This window comes from Apis mellifera, linkage group LG5 (assembly GCF_003254395.2).
Source record: "Apis mellifera strain DH4 linkage group LG5, Amel_HAv3.1, whole genome shotgun sequence".
In the NCBI taxonomy this organism is placed as follows: Eukaryota; Metazoa; Arthropoda; class Insecta; order Hymenoptera; family Apidae; genus Apis; species Apis mellifera.
Window position 1 is genome coordinate 2803431 of NC_037642.1, and position 13531 is coordinate 2816961.

Genomic DNA, 13531 nt, shown 5'->3' on the forward strand with positions numbered 1-13531 from the left:
TCAGAGATGCTCGTTGTAAATGGAGACTAGAGAGAGAGGGCCCTTTTCGAGAATCGAGCAAAATGTATCGAATCGAAGTTAGGCGCCCGACATTGACTCTCGAATGGCCAACGTGGGGAGTCGACGATCCTGTCGACGGACAATGAGATGAAAAATAACGTGCTGGACCAGGTCGGGTTAAAGGCTTCGTTGCTTACATACAAACCGGCCCCCTCCCTCCCTTTTCTATCCCTCTCCTCCTCCTCTCTGTCTCTCCTTTTCGTTGTCCCTCGTCCCTCCCCGCCCTCGCCCCGGATTCCGCTAAGTCAATTCCACGTTGAGGATACGAGGCAGAGGCGTCAGACGACCTGGGTGGTCCCCGTCCTACGCAAACAGAGTATACAAGCGGATACACGCTGGTTGAACAGGTAGTGCGCGCGAAAATTTACCGACTTTCTGGATTTTTCGAGCGCGTGAGGGTTGGAACAACGCCCCTTCTCTCTCTCTTTTTCTGTCCCTCAAAAAAAAAAAATATCACTGGCGTGGAAAACAATTCGTGGAAACAACGAATTTCGTTCGAATGGATGAACTTGGGACTTGTTTCGAGATCTGGTTCTCGAGAGTCGCGAGATTGTGAGGTTTATTTTATGGGGGTGGCTCGTAACGGTGAGTCTTCCTTCCAACGGAAATTCGCACGTTGGTACCGTTATTTTTATTAGCGCTCAAATCTACACTTTATGGATCATAAAATGTATTCTTCTTCTTTTTTTTTTTTTCAGGGTTTACTCAGCGATATCGTGGTCGCAGGAAGTCTTTCTGTCAATTTCATGTTGCACGACGCGCGCTGGAATTAATCCGAAATGTATGATTTGTAGGTAGTAGGTAGCTATACGGTTGGAATTGTCAAGTAGAATGTTCTTTGTCTTTGGACGTAAGTAGAATATGAAATCAAGTTTTATTTTAGTAGGCAAACTCGATATTCGAATGTTGAAATGAATCGAAGTTAGTTTTATTTTGATGCTAAAAATAATCTGATACTGAAATACTCTCGTTATTTTTAAGGAAACATCAATTCGAGGAATTCCTTCCAACAACAAGTCGTTTATCTTAATCCCAACATGTCTCAATATCGTTACGAAACAACTATTAGAAGCGTGATATCGCCGAATCGAATAAGAATAAACGAAGAAACGATCCGCAAAACTTCTCGCGGGTATCATGTCTCGGGACCACCATCGAGCTCACCCGCGACGAGCACGTGAACCCATACATAAGCGTGCAACCGTCGTATCTTCGACACGGCCCAACACTTATAAAAGCAGGTAATGCTAATTCAAACAAAGTTATCGTCCCATAGATATATATATACATATATATATATATACATTTAATTCTTTTCTCATTTACATACGGGCGCGATGGCGGCGCGCCACCTTCACAATGACCCATTGTCGAGGGGTCCTCTACTTGAATGGGGGGACCATCCAAGTCGCCAGGTCTTTCCAGTCGGTGATAATTCTCTTGGGTGAAATTAGAAACGCCCTTTAACTTTCTTGGGCTACCAAGATGTTTCGTACGTCTTTCTTTCCGGATATTTTGGAAATCGGCGAAGAATGCCGTCGTCCAGCTGCGTGAACGATTTCGAGTTTAGCGCGAAACTTTTCCCTCCCAGTTTCTGGAAACTCTCTTCGGAGAGGATCGTTCCTCGGATTCTCGATTTGACACGAGTTGAAATAAATAGAAGGATCGTTCCGGGGAAAAGTCGAATATCGAATTTGCGATGGGTTCTGTGAAAGGTAATAATGGGTGTATAATCGTCACGTGTTTGTAACGTGAATTAACGCCAGGTAATGTAAATGGGTTTACAATGTTGTTGAATTTTTTTTAAATAGAATTTTATATAACTTCACGTACGTGAAGAGAAAGAGAAACGAGTATAGAAAATTTTATGATCGTACACGATGGAACGAAACGGCGTGAAGTTTGGATTATCTGCTGTACCCTCGTCAAAGTGGACTTCAAGATTCAATCCGATAAGAGTTTCCATGCTACGATAAGTATCTTGTGAATACAAGGTTTACACCTCTGAAGGAGCAGTGAAGTATACTTACACGAAGGTGAGGAAAGTTCTTAGACTTCGTAATGGAATTATTTCAATGTAAAAATCATTAACTCTTGTTATTCTCAAGAGTAATTTTATTATTAAAACATGCTCGATAAAATATATATATATATTTAATATCGTAATAAATTCTATAAGAGAAAAAAAGAAAAGAAGAAAAACTATAAATATATGCAAGAACAAAATACGCTATCCGTCTCTCAGTACAATGCGCACATACGTGTACTTCGTAAAGCATGCATTGTGATTGCAAAAAAGAGAGAAGAAAAATCAAAGATCTCTACTTTATTATCCCATTGCAAGCCACCTTTATGCACGTTTCATGCGCCATAAATAACGCCTTTAATGCTACTTTATTTGTACGCGCGATGCGATCCATTGTCATGAGAGACTCGTGCAAAAGCATGAATAACGGTACAAAGTTTCGTGTCCTTGCTACCGTATCGTATTAACTTGCTGCAACTCTCTCTCTATGTGCAGACCGCCTTGAACGAAACGCAACAAATCGCCCGTAGTTGGATTTACGACTTCGATCCGTATTATTCGGGTTAACCACGGAGATGTATCGCGACGTGCCCTTGGTCGGTTCCTGGCCCTGACCATATCGCTTTTCGTCATGGCCCGAGGTGTGTCTACGGACCACCGACGTCGTCGCAATTAGTAAGTCGGATATCCTTTTTTTCCCTCCCCTTGTTCTCTCGCTCCTATTCACCTTTACATTGTACAGCCCTTCCCTCGCTCTATTTTTCTCTTCATCTTCATTTTATTACATCGCGTTTCTTTCTCCCTCCTTATTTGGTCCATGAATCGATTCGATTCCATATGCGGTGGCTGTGGGCCAATTTGTTGAAACGTTTAATGCTCGAAATAAGTGGTGAATATTTTAAACTTTCTTGTTTTTTTTTATAATAAGTGATTCATATTTGTTCTATGTTTCATTATTCCAAATTATTATTCCAAGAAGGATTGCATCTATTTTAAAATTTTCAATTATTATAATACGAATTAGAAAAATTCTTTCTTTGGTTTTATTGAATTTTTAGAGATCTGTGTTATTAATTTATAGGTAATTATTTCATATCTATTTCCATGATAAAAGATGGAATAATTCGCGCGATATATCGATGAAGTAAAATTTATATTACGTGCGTAAAACCACAATGTAATAAATACCGATCGCGGAAGCGGAAGAATCGAAGAAGAAATAGACAAAGTAATAATGTTTGATTTTTATGGTGTAATTTTCAATTGCAAAAAAGAAAAAAAAACAGAGTTACGTCAATTCAATATATCTGATTTTACGTTCCACGCCGTTGCAGAAATATTCAGTTTTTATTAAAGGATTTTTCTATAAATGTTTTACGATATGGAAGGTAATTAAACACCTCGTTCTTTACATAGCGTAGAAATAAAAACTAACATTATTTCCATTATTACAAATGTTAGTTATACGTGAAATGAAAATCATTTTCAAGATAATTTTATTCTTAATTATTATTTCAAACAGAAAGTCTAAAATTTTCAAATATCACAATTGATCTCATCGTTCTTATACACAATCTTTTTTATTTTCTTACTCCTGCTTAATTAAATTCGAGAAAAGATAATTAGTAATTTTCTATTATAACAAACTAATATTCTATTATTTTTTAGGATTACTATCTTTGGAGGATTATTAATCGTATAAAAAAATAAACTTGTCACTTGTTTCTCCTCTCGAACAAAGAGCCGTCTTGTTGAACGGCCAAGAAAGAAATAAGCATTCACGTTCCACACTTCGCTCCAAAAAAAAAAAAGGAAAAAAAATTATCTCTTCAAATAAAAGAGACAGTTCAAGAAGTTAATCCTACCGTTGCCGAAACATTTTCGGCTCCGATTTTCACCATTTAATTAACGCTCCGCTGTAATCAATCGATAATTACCATTCACGGTATTACGAACGGTCGCCACTCGTAGATCGTATCTCTAACAGGCACGTAGAGAGGAAAGGAAACGAGGAAGAGGGACAAAGAATCCGCCGAGTCAACGAAGATAATGACAATTCACCGTCCGGAACGGAATTTCTTGGAGGGTCGTTCGGCCAACACCGGAAGTCGATGTCCCCGCGGTGTTTCGGCGCCGTGCATCCAACTACGCGGCCGTATCGCAGATAATCTATCGACGAGAAGCACCGGTAGCGGCCGTAGATGCAGATAGCCACGGGTTACGATCCTCCTCTCGTCTTTCCACCACGAGCAGGTCTGCGCTCACGATGAAGAGTAACGATTCCCCTTGTTACAATGGCAAAGGACCGATCCTCTCATCCTTGGCATTAGTCATCATTGGATAGAACTCAACGACGTTGAAAGATGGAAAATCGAAGGATGGAAACGTGATTAAGAGGATAGATTTTCTCGGGAGATATAATTGTGATAATTATAGAGATTTAAATCGGACGGACAGGATGAATTCGATATTTATAATTAGATGTTTCGAAGAAGGAAATGCAAATGTTGGAAAATTTCGGTGAAAAAATCAAAGAGAACAGTAGAATGCTACGTTTTATTTACATTTATCATTTCGTTTAATGAGTGCATTATAGGCTATAAATTCTCAGCTGGCGTTTAATTCGCATTTGGAAGCGGAAACATAATAAAATCGATAATCGAGAAAGAAAAGAAAATGCACAATTCAATTACACAAAAGTAATATTAATAACGTTACTTTTAAACCTCTATTCTCAATCTTTTATAATCTATTTTGAATAATTTTATTCTCGACAATTATCGATACTTTCACCTGAAATACGAATTATATTCTCGATATGGATACATGTATTACGTATCGAGAAATCTTTCAACGATTCTATTTTAATCCGATAATTGCAAACCACGTATCATAAAAGAAAGGAAACTTAGGAGGAATCGAGAGGAAAGAGGATCGAGTAGAAAACAATATTTTTAAATTCGATTTGAAATCGATAGCTCGAATAATCCAGCTTTACACCGATCGACGACAATGATCCCAATGATATTTAACTCGGCCATCGATCACTCGAGTCTTAAGATTAAGATGTTCGGGTCGCTGTCACGTCTCCATTTCCCATCCGACAATAATCATCAACCCTTTATTACCGGTAAAGAGATCAAGCATGGAACGATCCTCGGTAGATCCTCGTTCATCTCGAATTTACCAGATTATTCCATCACAGGAGGACAACAATAGGGGATAAGGGTATATAGTAGTATATCGGCGATGGCCAGCTGCGGTATCGACGGGAGACCTTATTTTCGATGGTATCTGCGAAATAGAAACAAACGAATGGAGGGACGGATGGATAGACGGACGTGTATGCCGCATTCCGTGTTTATTATTTTGCCGGTGGGTGGTCTGGAGAAGTCCAGAGCCGTCTTGGTGGCCGATAGCATCTCTCGTGTCTCTCATGTGCACGCACCGTTGAACGCGGCCAACGCAGTGAACGAACGTGGCGCATCGAGTCGTCTTGCGTAAGGGAAGTAGTCGACTTCTCTTCTTCCCCCCCACGCTCCATTCTCTTCTCCATTCTCTCATTTCCACAGTTTCTCCTTCTTCTTCCATTTTTCGCCGGCTGCCTCTGCTTCTTCTCTCTTCTCCCTTCTGGTTACGCAGTTCCCTTACTTCATCGGGATCTATCTTTCTCGGGATGTTAGTTCTTTTTTTTTTTTTTTTCTTTTCTTCACTCGTATGTCGCCGCTTATTTTTTTGCCTTATTGTCGCTTATTGTTCCCAATGCGCCCTCTCTCCTCCCTCCCCTTCTTTATTTCCTTCGCGTATGACATTGCTGCCTCCTTTTGTCCTCCTCCGGTGGTTCGAACGTTTTCTGCTTTTAAATCGATGAGTTTTTACCAGTGTTCTTCTCGGAGGCAAGGAGAAAAAGATTTTGGATTGTCGTGCGTTTTTTTTTTCTATAAATTAAATGTTATTATATTCGATTTTTTTTTTTTTTTTGCTTGCAGTTTTCGAATGGTGAAAACGATATGAGAGATACAAAAGAAATAAGAGGTACGGTATTTACAAATCGAGGAACAATAATAATTATTCCTATAAAAAGATATTAACGAAGAAATTAATTTGTAATTCGTATAAAATTAAAAAGAAAGTACAATTTTAATTTTACTATTTTCTTGCATAAATATATTATATTGAAATTTAATTATATATAAAAAAACTATTTATTTAATTATTTAACAATTTGATCGTGTTGATAAAAATAAATATTATTAAAGAATGATCAAAATTGCTCTATTTTGATTATTTGTTGGAATATTTAATTTGTTAATTATGCTATATATTATTCTATTATTTGCAAAAAACAAAAATAAATTTCTAAGGAAAGAATGAAATATTCAATATAGTTTAATACGTTTAATATATTTATGCATTCTTCTATAGAAGAATTGGAAGCACAATACGGAAGCCTGTAGAGCTGCAACCCGCACAACAGAGGTGCATATTATGGAAAATAGATCTACAGTGCGTCGGTCGTGCACTCTGTTTCAGCCTAACTCAACTATCTCGCTCTCGCACTCATTAAGTCGATGCAGCGTCGGCAAAGATCAAAGCTCGTCTTCTACAGAGGACCGCTTAATACTGGGTGGCGAGTTAAGAGTGTCGTAAAAATTATTAACGGTCCCTCCGCACGTTGTGCCTTATCGCCAGATCAGCAACTGCAATAAGGTGTATTCATCGAAGCCGCCACCACAATATGCAATGACATTTCTTTTTCACTTTCGTTTTGCTTTATTTTTATTAGTTGAAATTTTTATAATAAGAGATCTTAGAAATAATGGAAAAAGAAGAGACTAATATAAATAGTATAATTTGAATAAATTAAAGCGAAAATCCAACGGATAATTTGTTTTCACGATTAATTTATGATTATCGAAGAAAAAAAATAAATGGCTGTTTAAAAACTTGTAAAATTTCGATACGAACGATAATTTTGCAAGAATAAAAAATAGATCACCCGTTTTATTCGCGACATCGCTTGTATCATGCTTGGATATTACGTTACGCAAACAAATGTCGATGTTTGCACGCTTAACACGAAATAATATACTTTTAATTTTAACGTCGTATAAAATTATATCTTTTATTTAATCTTTTATTAGATTTTTCATTATCGATCTGAATGATTAATCTGAAAAAGAGCATTGTTTTATTAATTTCGAAAATTCAGAGACAATCGATGGAAACAAGATCCCTTGGGATCAAAGAGCAAAATAAAAATATAACTGTCCGTATCGGAATCGAAAATCGTCTTGTATTTGGTGGAACAGTGTCGGGCTTAGTATCGCAGTGGGTGGTCGCGTATTTATACATTACCTTTTTCGATCTGCTAGTTCGTTTCGCTCTCTCTTTCTCCCTTTTATTTAATTTTCTCTATCTGTTATCTCTTTCTCACTTCTACAGTTTTATTCCTCTCTTTTTTTTCATACGCTGGTCCTTCATTACATACGCGATCCCTGTACATGTGTATTAATCTTGAGCCGGTGTGGGACTATCCAACCAACGTTTTGGCATGCACACACGCAACATGGGAATGGGTGTACGATGCCTAATGAAGTCGCATCGTTATGCAGATATTATGAAGACAGGTTAATAAGTTAATCATTCGTTATAACGTTCTTTCCTGTGGCTTAATGAACATATTCAAAACAGTTATCCTCCTTTTTCTATACAAACGATATTTATAGAATTTTGTTTGTAGGTATGAGAATAAAAAAAAATTCTATTTAATTACGTTTAATGTTTAAAAAAGAGTTTTATTTTATTATGGAATCGTAATTCAAAATATAATAGAATATGAGCGAAAGAATTATTAAAATCTTATGTATCGTTCACAAGAAACGTTTGATTGGATTATACGTGAAGTAGATAAGAATAATAATAAGAGAGAATGCAGTCGAACCCTATAGTTACAGCCGCCAATCAAATCATAACAGTGGCAGGAGAGACACATATAATCAATTATGCAGATTTGCTTTAGTGGCGATGGCCAAGAAACGATTGCTGGTGAAGTAATAAACTGTTGTATTTCCGGTCCCGATTAATATTGCCGAGAGTAGCAGCGATTCCGATCTCTAGAGAGATCCGTAAAGAAGTCATGTTTACGTTCGGTACACATCGGTGGCTCTCTTCCGCTCGTCTTCAACTCTCTACCGCACCGTCGACCGCGTTCACTGCTCTTCATGAATCGTTCGAGTCTTCTCTACTAACACAGAATGCAACAAGCGTATACAAAACTTCTTAAGACCGTGTAGAAGCAATGACGAGGAGAGAAGATCGAGAGAGAAACTGGAGAAGAAAGAAAAGAAGATGCTGCGGCGATCTGTAAGCGACGGTTGTGTGCCTCGTGCGTGTCACGTAGCTCTTCTCGTGTGTGGGTAATGTTTTTGCTCGAGGGGAAATGGTACCGCGTGTGTGGTCCTGCGTCGTACTCCCTGCACCCCTTGTGATGGCACATCGCCGTATCCTAGCAACGTAGAACGCCACGCCGAATCAGCCAATCACGAATAAGTTCCGATCACTTCGGTTGAAATCGGCTTATTTCGGTTCCGACGTCATCGGTACCTGCAGTAACGTATCGTTCTACCGCGAAAATCAGGATATGCAGTAAGTTTCTCATAAAAAATTAATTTATTTGAAGATTTTTAACGTTATTTATTTATGATAGTGTAAACAAAAGATTTAATTTGATATTAATATTTAGATTATTAAATAAAACTAACGTACAGTTTTGTATAAAGATACAAATAAAAATATGATTTTAAAATTTTATATTAATCAGAAACATACATAATGCATACAATTATATTCAAGTATTGAATATAAATTCTTATTATTTAGAAATTTATAAATAATAATAATATATATATGCATGCAGTATGTATCCATATATATATGATATACATTTATAAAATATTATATTCTGTATAAACAATTTATTATAAGAAAGAATTGTTTTTGCAATTTAAATTAATTGTTATTTAGAAATTTGTTTAATTTTATAAATCGTTATTATGAGAAAACGTAGAATTATAAATTTTCTCGATCAAATGAAATATATTTAAGCGTGCCCATAGTATTACGGTCCTGAATGTTTGTGCAGCACCGATCTCGGCGAGTGGCGCCGTTGGAGGGGGGCCGTCAACTATGGCCGGCGCAGAAGGCAGGCCACGAAAGAAATGTGGCACCGCATTTCGCTTAGTACGGACTTAGACTGCTCTAAGTGGCGGTCGTGTACGCCGGTGTCCGATCACGACAACGACGACGACAACGACGACGTCGTCGTTTCAGAACGCGTGACAGAGAGACTACCAGACTTTAACGAGAATTTCCAGCTGCCTCTGCTGGACTGTGGAACACTCTCGTTCTCTCACGTCGCCTACGCCTTCTTGCGTAAACCGGATGCTCGTCATTGCCGCGCTTATACGAATTCGGTAGTCGTGGCGAATTTCTTTGAACGCAATGTGAATATTCGAACGAGATCTAACTGTGTCAAGTGACAATGATCGTGACAGTGACACTGAAGTGTGCGTAGTTACATGCCACGCTATTATCGTGCGTATAGAAAGACAGTGAATTCAATCATCGTCAAGGCTGAAACTTATGTGTTTATTTTGTTCCTGTGACATAAAAAAAAGGCACATGTATAGAGGAGCGTGGCTGTTTCCCGCGAAAACATCGTAAGATCGACGACAATCTTCTCTCGATTGTCGCGTGATATTTCAAAACAAGCAAACTCGCGTGTGCGCCCTCGTGCTTGTCGGCGATACTGTGAATCCCGCGAGAGGGAGATACAGAAAGAGAGAGGGAGTACGAAAGATCCCGCATCCAAGTAGAAAAAGCAAAAGAGAGGGATAGAGAAAGAGACAGAACGAAGAGACGAATCGGTGAGGAAGGAGCAGTCACGTATTTACTCTTCTACGGTGGTACGAAGCTAACCTAAAAACCGATACTCGGTCCGTTTTGTGCGTATACCATCGATGGGCACAATACAGCCGCGCATGCGCAGAAGAAATTGTGTGTACCTCGTGCGCGAATTTCGATTACTGTGCTCATCGCGTGTATACGCTATCGACAAATTGCGCGGTAAACAAGATTTACCAATTGAACGTGTGCTGTGACAAGTGTTTCTAGAAAGATTCGTGTAAAAAAATTACGTGCAACCACGATAACAAGTGTACAGAGTGATATCGATATTTTCTTTTTTCTCTTTTCTTTCGTGTTCGTGCCTTGTTCGTGCTTTTTAAAGTCCGTGTCGCGTCGTACGGTAAAACGTTACGAGTAAAACGAGAGGGGAAGAAAAAACCGAGACAAGTCAAAAAGAAACGTCACGTTGGAGGGGAGTAATATAAAAATAATCATACTGCGAATTGTGCCAGGGCGAATGTATGACGGATCATGGTTTCTGCGTCCGGCCCCACAGGGATCCTAGCGGGACGCCCTTCCGGTTCTCAGTGCTTTCAAGGTTCGCAATCATCACAGAATGGAAGTGTTACGAAAAATCATAACGAGAAGAATATTAAAAACGTCGATAACGCGAAGCAACGACACGAATCGGACCTTTATATCAGGCCAAGTTGGACCGATGCAGCGATAGCGTTGGATCAACTCGAAAAGGTAAGTTTCCTTCATTTCCAATTTTTTTTATAGCTATCATTATATTTAAAACGATATTAATAGGAAGATATAAAGAAATAAGTTATTCCAATTATTTATCGTAAAAATATAAAAATGAAAAGAATATTTGGAAAATATTTAAAAGCAAAAATAATACTATGTTGCTTTTAGTTCTTCATGATATTCTATAAATTATAAAAGAATACAATAATATTCACAGTATGAAACTTCAGTAGTAAAAATAAAGTAGAATAGAAATAGCATAAAAGTTTTTTTTGGAACAATCTTCCAGTTCCACAGACATTTCTTTACTTTGTTTGCCTGGTCTCTGAAATGCTTTTCAACCATTCCATTATGTATTTCATTATATCTTCCTAGTTCTAGTCGTTAAAATAGAAACGATGCATGTAGGCATCTATATTCAGTTCTTTTTTCTTTCATATTTCTTATATTTTAAAAAACCATGTTTTTTTATTCATAAACTACTCAACTCAAAAAATATAATAATTACTACTAGAATGCCCTAAACATCATGTCGCCTAAGCACCATTATAATTTAGTAAACGATTTATTGATAATATATAGAGTTGATACATACATGCAGATTACTAGAGTAATTCGCGAATCGACTTTAAAAAAAAGAAACAAGGAGAGAGTAGTAAGTCTCGCGCATAGGCCCGACATTTCTTAGATCGAGGACGCATGTGTACTATCGCATCCGATCAATGATAATGCCTTGAAGATCCCTTTCGAAGATCGAAAACCGAGAAAAGTGTCGAAAACGTGCCTTATCGTGCATTTCTCCCTCGCGTCTATCATATCACTTCACTTCACCGGCTACTTCACTCCGCGTTTATCTCAAGAGCTAGCATAATCGCGTTGTTCGTTTCCGCATAAAGATATCGGAGACGGGGAAGGGACGGAGAGCATTGTGGCCGTCGATGTTATCAGGTCAGGTCTGAACGAGAGGTCCAGAAGAGTTTATCTGGAACAATGCTTCATAGCGACACGAAGTTTTCGTTCGTAAAGGAGGAGTATATACCTTTTCCACGAATGGATATGCTCTCTCGAGCAGCTAGCTGTAAACTTTCACACACGCGGGTGGTCCGTAGACGTGTTTTCGAAGGCCTAGGTGGGGGATGACGAAAGAAAGACAGAAAAACGAAGTGTGGATGTGGAAGTGTAGATCGACGAAGGATCGATTTCTTACCGAGTGGATACGCATCAACCCCTCTTGTTTTCTTCTCCTCCCTTCTGGCTCCCTTAAAAAAAAAAAATCCTCGTCAGAAGACGATCTCTCGAGCGGTCTTGCGACACCGAGATCGTCCCTTGAGATCTTTCCATTCTCGAATGCCGGCCAGAAATGTGCATGGCACGTGAACCAGGTCCTATCACCTTTCGAAACAGACCTCGAACACATAAAGCCCTACGAGCTTTTCGACGGTAGACTTTTTCTTGACAGTTTTCCAAGAACATACCTCCCTGAAAGCTGCTCGAACACCTTCTGTCGTTTCTTCCTCTTCTTTTCTAGTTTCGTTCCTCATTCTTTTGTTTCATCTGATTTAGAGGAAAATGTATGGGGGGACGAGAAGTTATGCAGAGATGCTACTTAATGGAAATTAACGTAGATAGTAGCTTGGATAATTCATTTAGACGAGAAAGAGATAGATCGTTAACTATTCATTTATCGATGGGTAGATAGATTTTCTAAATTGATTATTTTTTAGGAAAAACGAGTATATGTTATTTTTTATTAGTTTCTGATTAAACCTGATATAGATTTTCGTTATTCGTTATCATAGAGAATAGTCATTTCGTGATCCAGGAATATTGATATTAAATTTTTCTACAAAATTGTTTTCTATAGGTTAAGTTTCTTCGAAGAATAACAATAATAATTTAGGAACAAAATTATAAATATACATACGTGATAACATACTTCACGCTTGATTCGACGAAAATTCGGATTATATTTATATTAGCATTCATTCCGAGTAGTATCGTTTACGATATCGAGAATTAAACTCTCCAAATGAAATACAATGTTAATGTAATCTGAAATGAAATAAGTATTTAGAAGATAAGCGTTTCGTTTCGTAAGCAACTTATTACGTTGGATTCTCTTATCGTTAGTATATCAAACATGTATAAATACATTCAATATTGTAACATTGTCTGTTTTGTAAACTGTTTCCTTTCGTTACATTCTCATTCTCTGTATATCAATCTTTTACTTATTTTTTTTTTTTTTTACGATTATCTCAATAATTAGAATTTTGATTTAATCGATAATCTTTTAACGAGATTCAGCAGTTTAATTTTATTAATAGAAATGAATATTATTGGGATGATTAAATTTAATTATTCATTTTTTTTTCTTACTTTGTGGTAATTATTTATTTTTCAAAGAGAATATATTTTCTAAATATATAATTTAAATTATTCAAGATAATTTTTGATATAATTATCGGCATCGGCATTTCGAAGAACCGGAATATAATGTCCGCGCGTATGAATCACGATTTTTCATTTTATCGAAGGAACGAGTTCTATCAAATCACCGTATATACGCGACGAGATTATCTGGAACTATCGTAAAAATAAGAAACACCTTTTCTATGTATTTTCATGTTTCTTCCAAGGATTCCAATTAACAATTTCTTCTGCCTCTGGAAACAAGTTTTCTCAATAGCTCCCACATATTCACGACAACTTAAAAATAAACCAATTTCACGGTAGTGTTTTGCTCTATCGTTCAGCGTTTTCTTAATTTCTCTTCTCTTATCG

General features: G+C 37.5%; 1 protein-coding gene and 1 long non-coding RNA gene across 5 annotated transcripts in view; both read left to right on the plus strand.

The window, feature by feature from the left end:
- LOC102656275 lies at positions 1-3937 on the plus strand. The gene is made up of 7 exons (XR_001703192.2): positions 1-645; positions 759-910; positions 1042-1775; positions 1872-2096; positions 2582-2761; positions 3168-3474; positions 3755-3937. It is a non-coding gene; the product is annotated as an uncharacterized LOC102656275 (long non-coding RNA).
- Positions 3938-6398: 2461 nt separating this feature from the next.
- LOC100576449 (protein patched) overlaps positions 6399-13531 on the plus strand; it is a 49591-nt gene continuing 42458 nt past the window's right edge. The window contains exons 1-3 of one of the 4 annotated variants that reach the window (XM_026440701.1): positions 6399-7716; positions 8038-8734; positions 9231-10744. In XM_026440701.1, coding sequence (XP_026296486.1) covers positions 10526-10744 — 219 coding nt within the window. In that variant the 5' untranslated portion in view covers positions 6399-7716; positions 8038-8734; positions 9231-10525. Of the gene's footprint in view, positions 7717-7920; positions 8735-9230; positions 10745-13531 lie in introns of those variants that run through there. The other 3 variants (XM_026440702.1, XM_006557903.3, XM_006557904.3) reach the window with 3 other exon arrangements.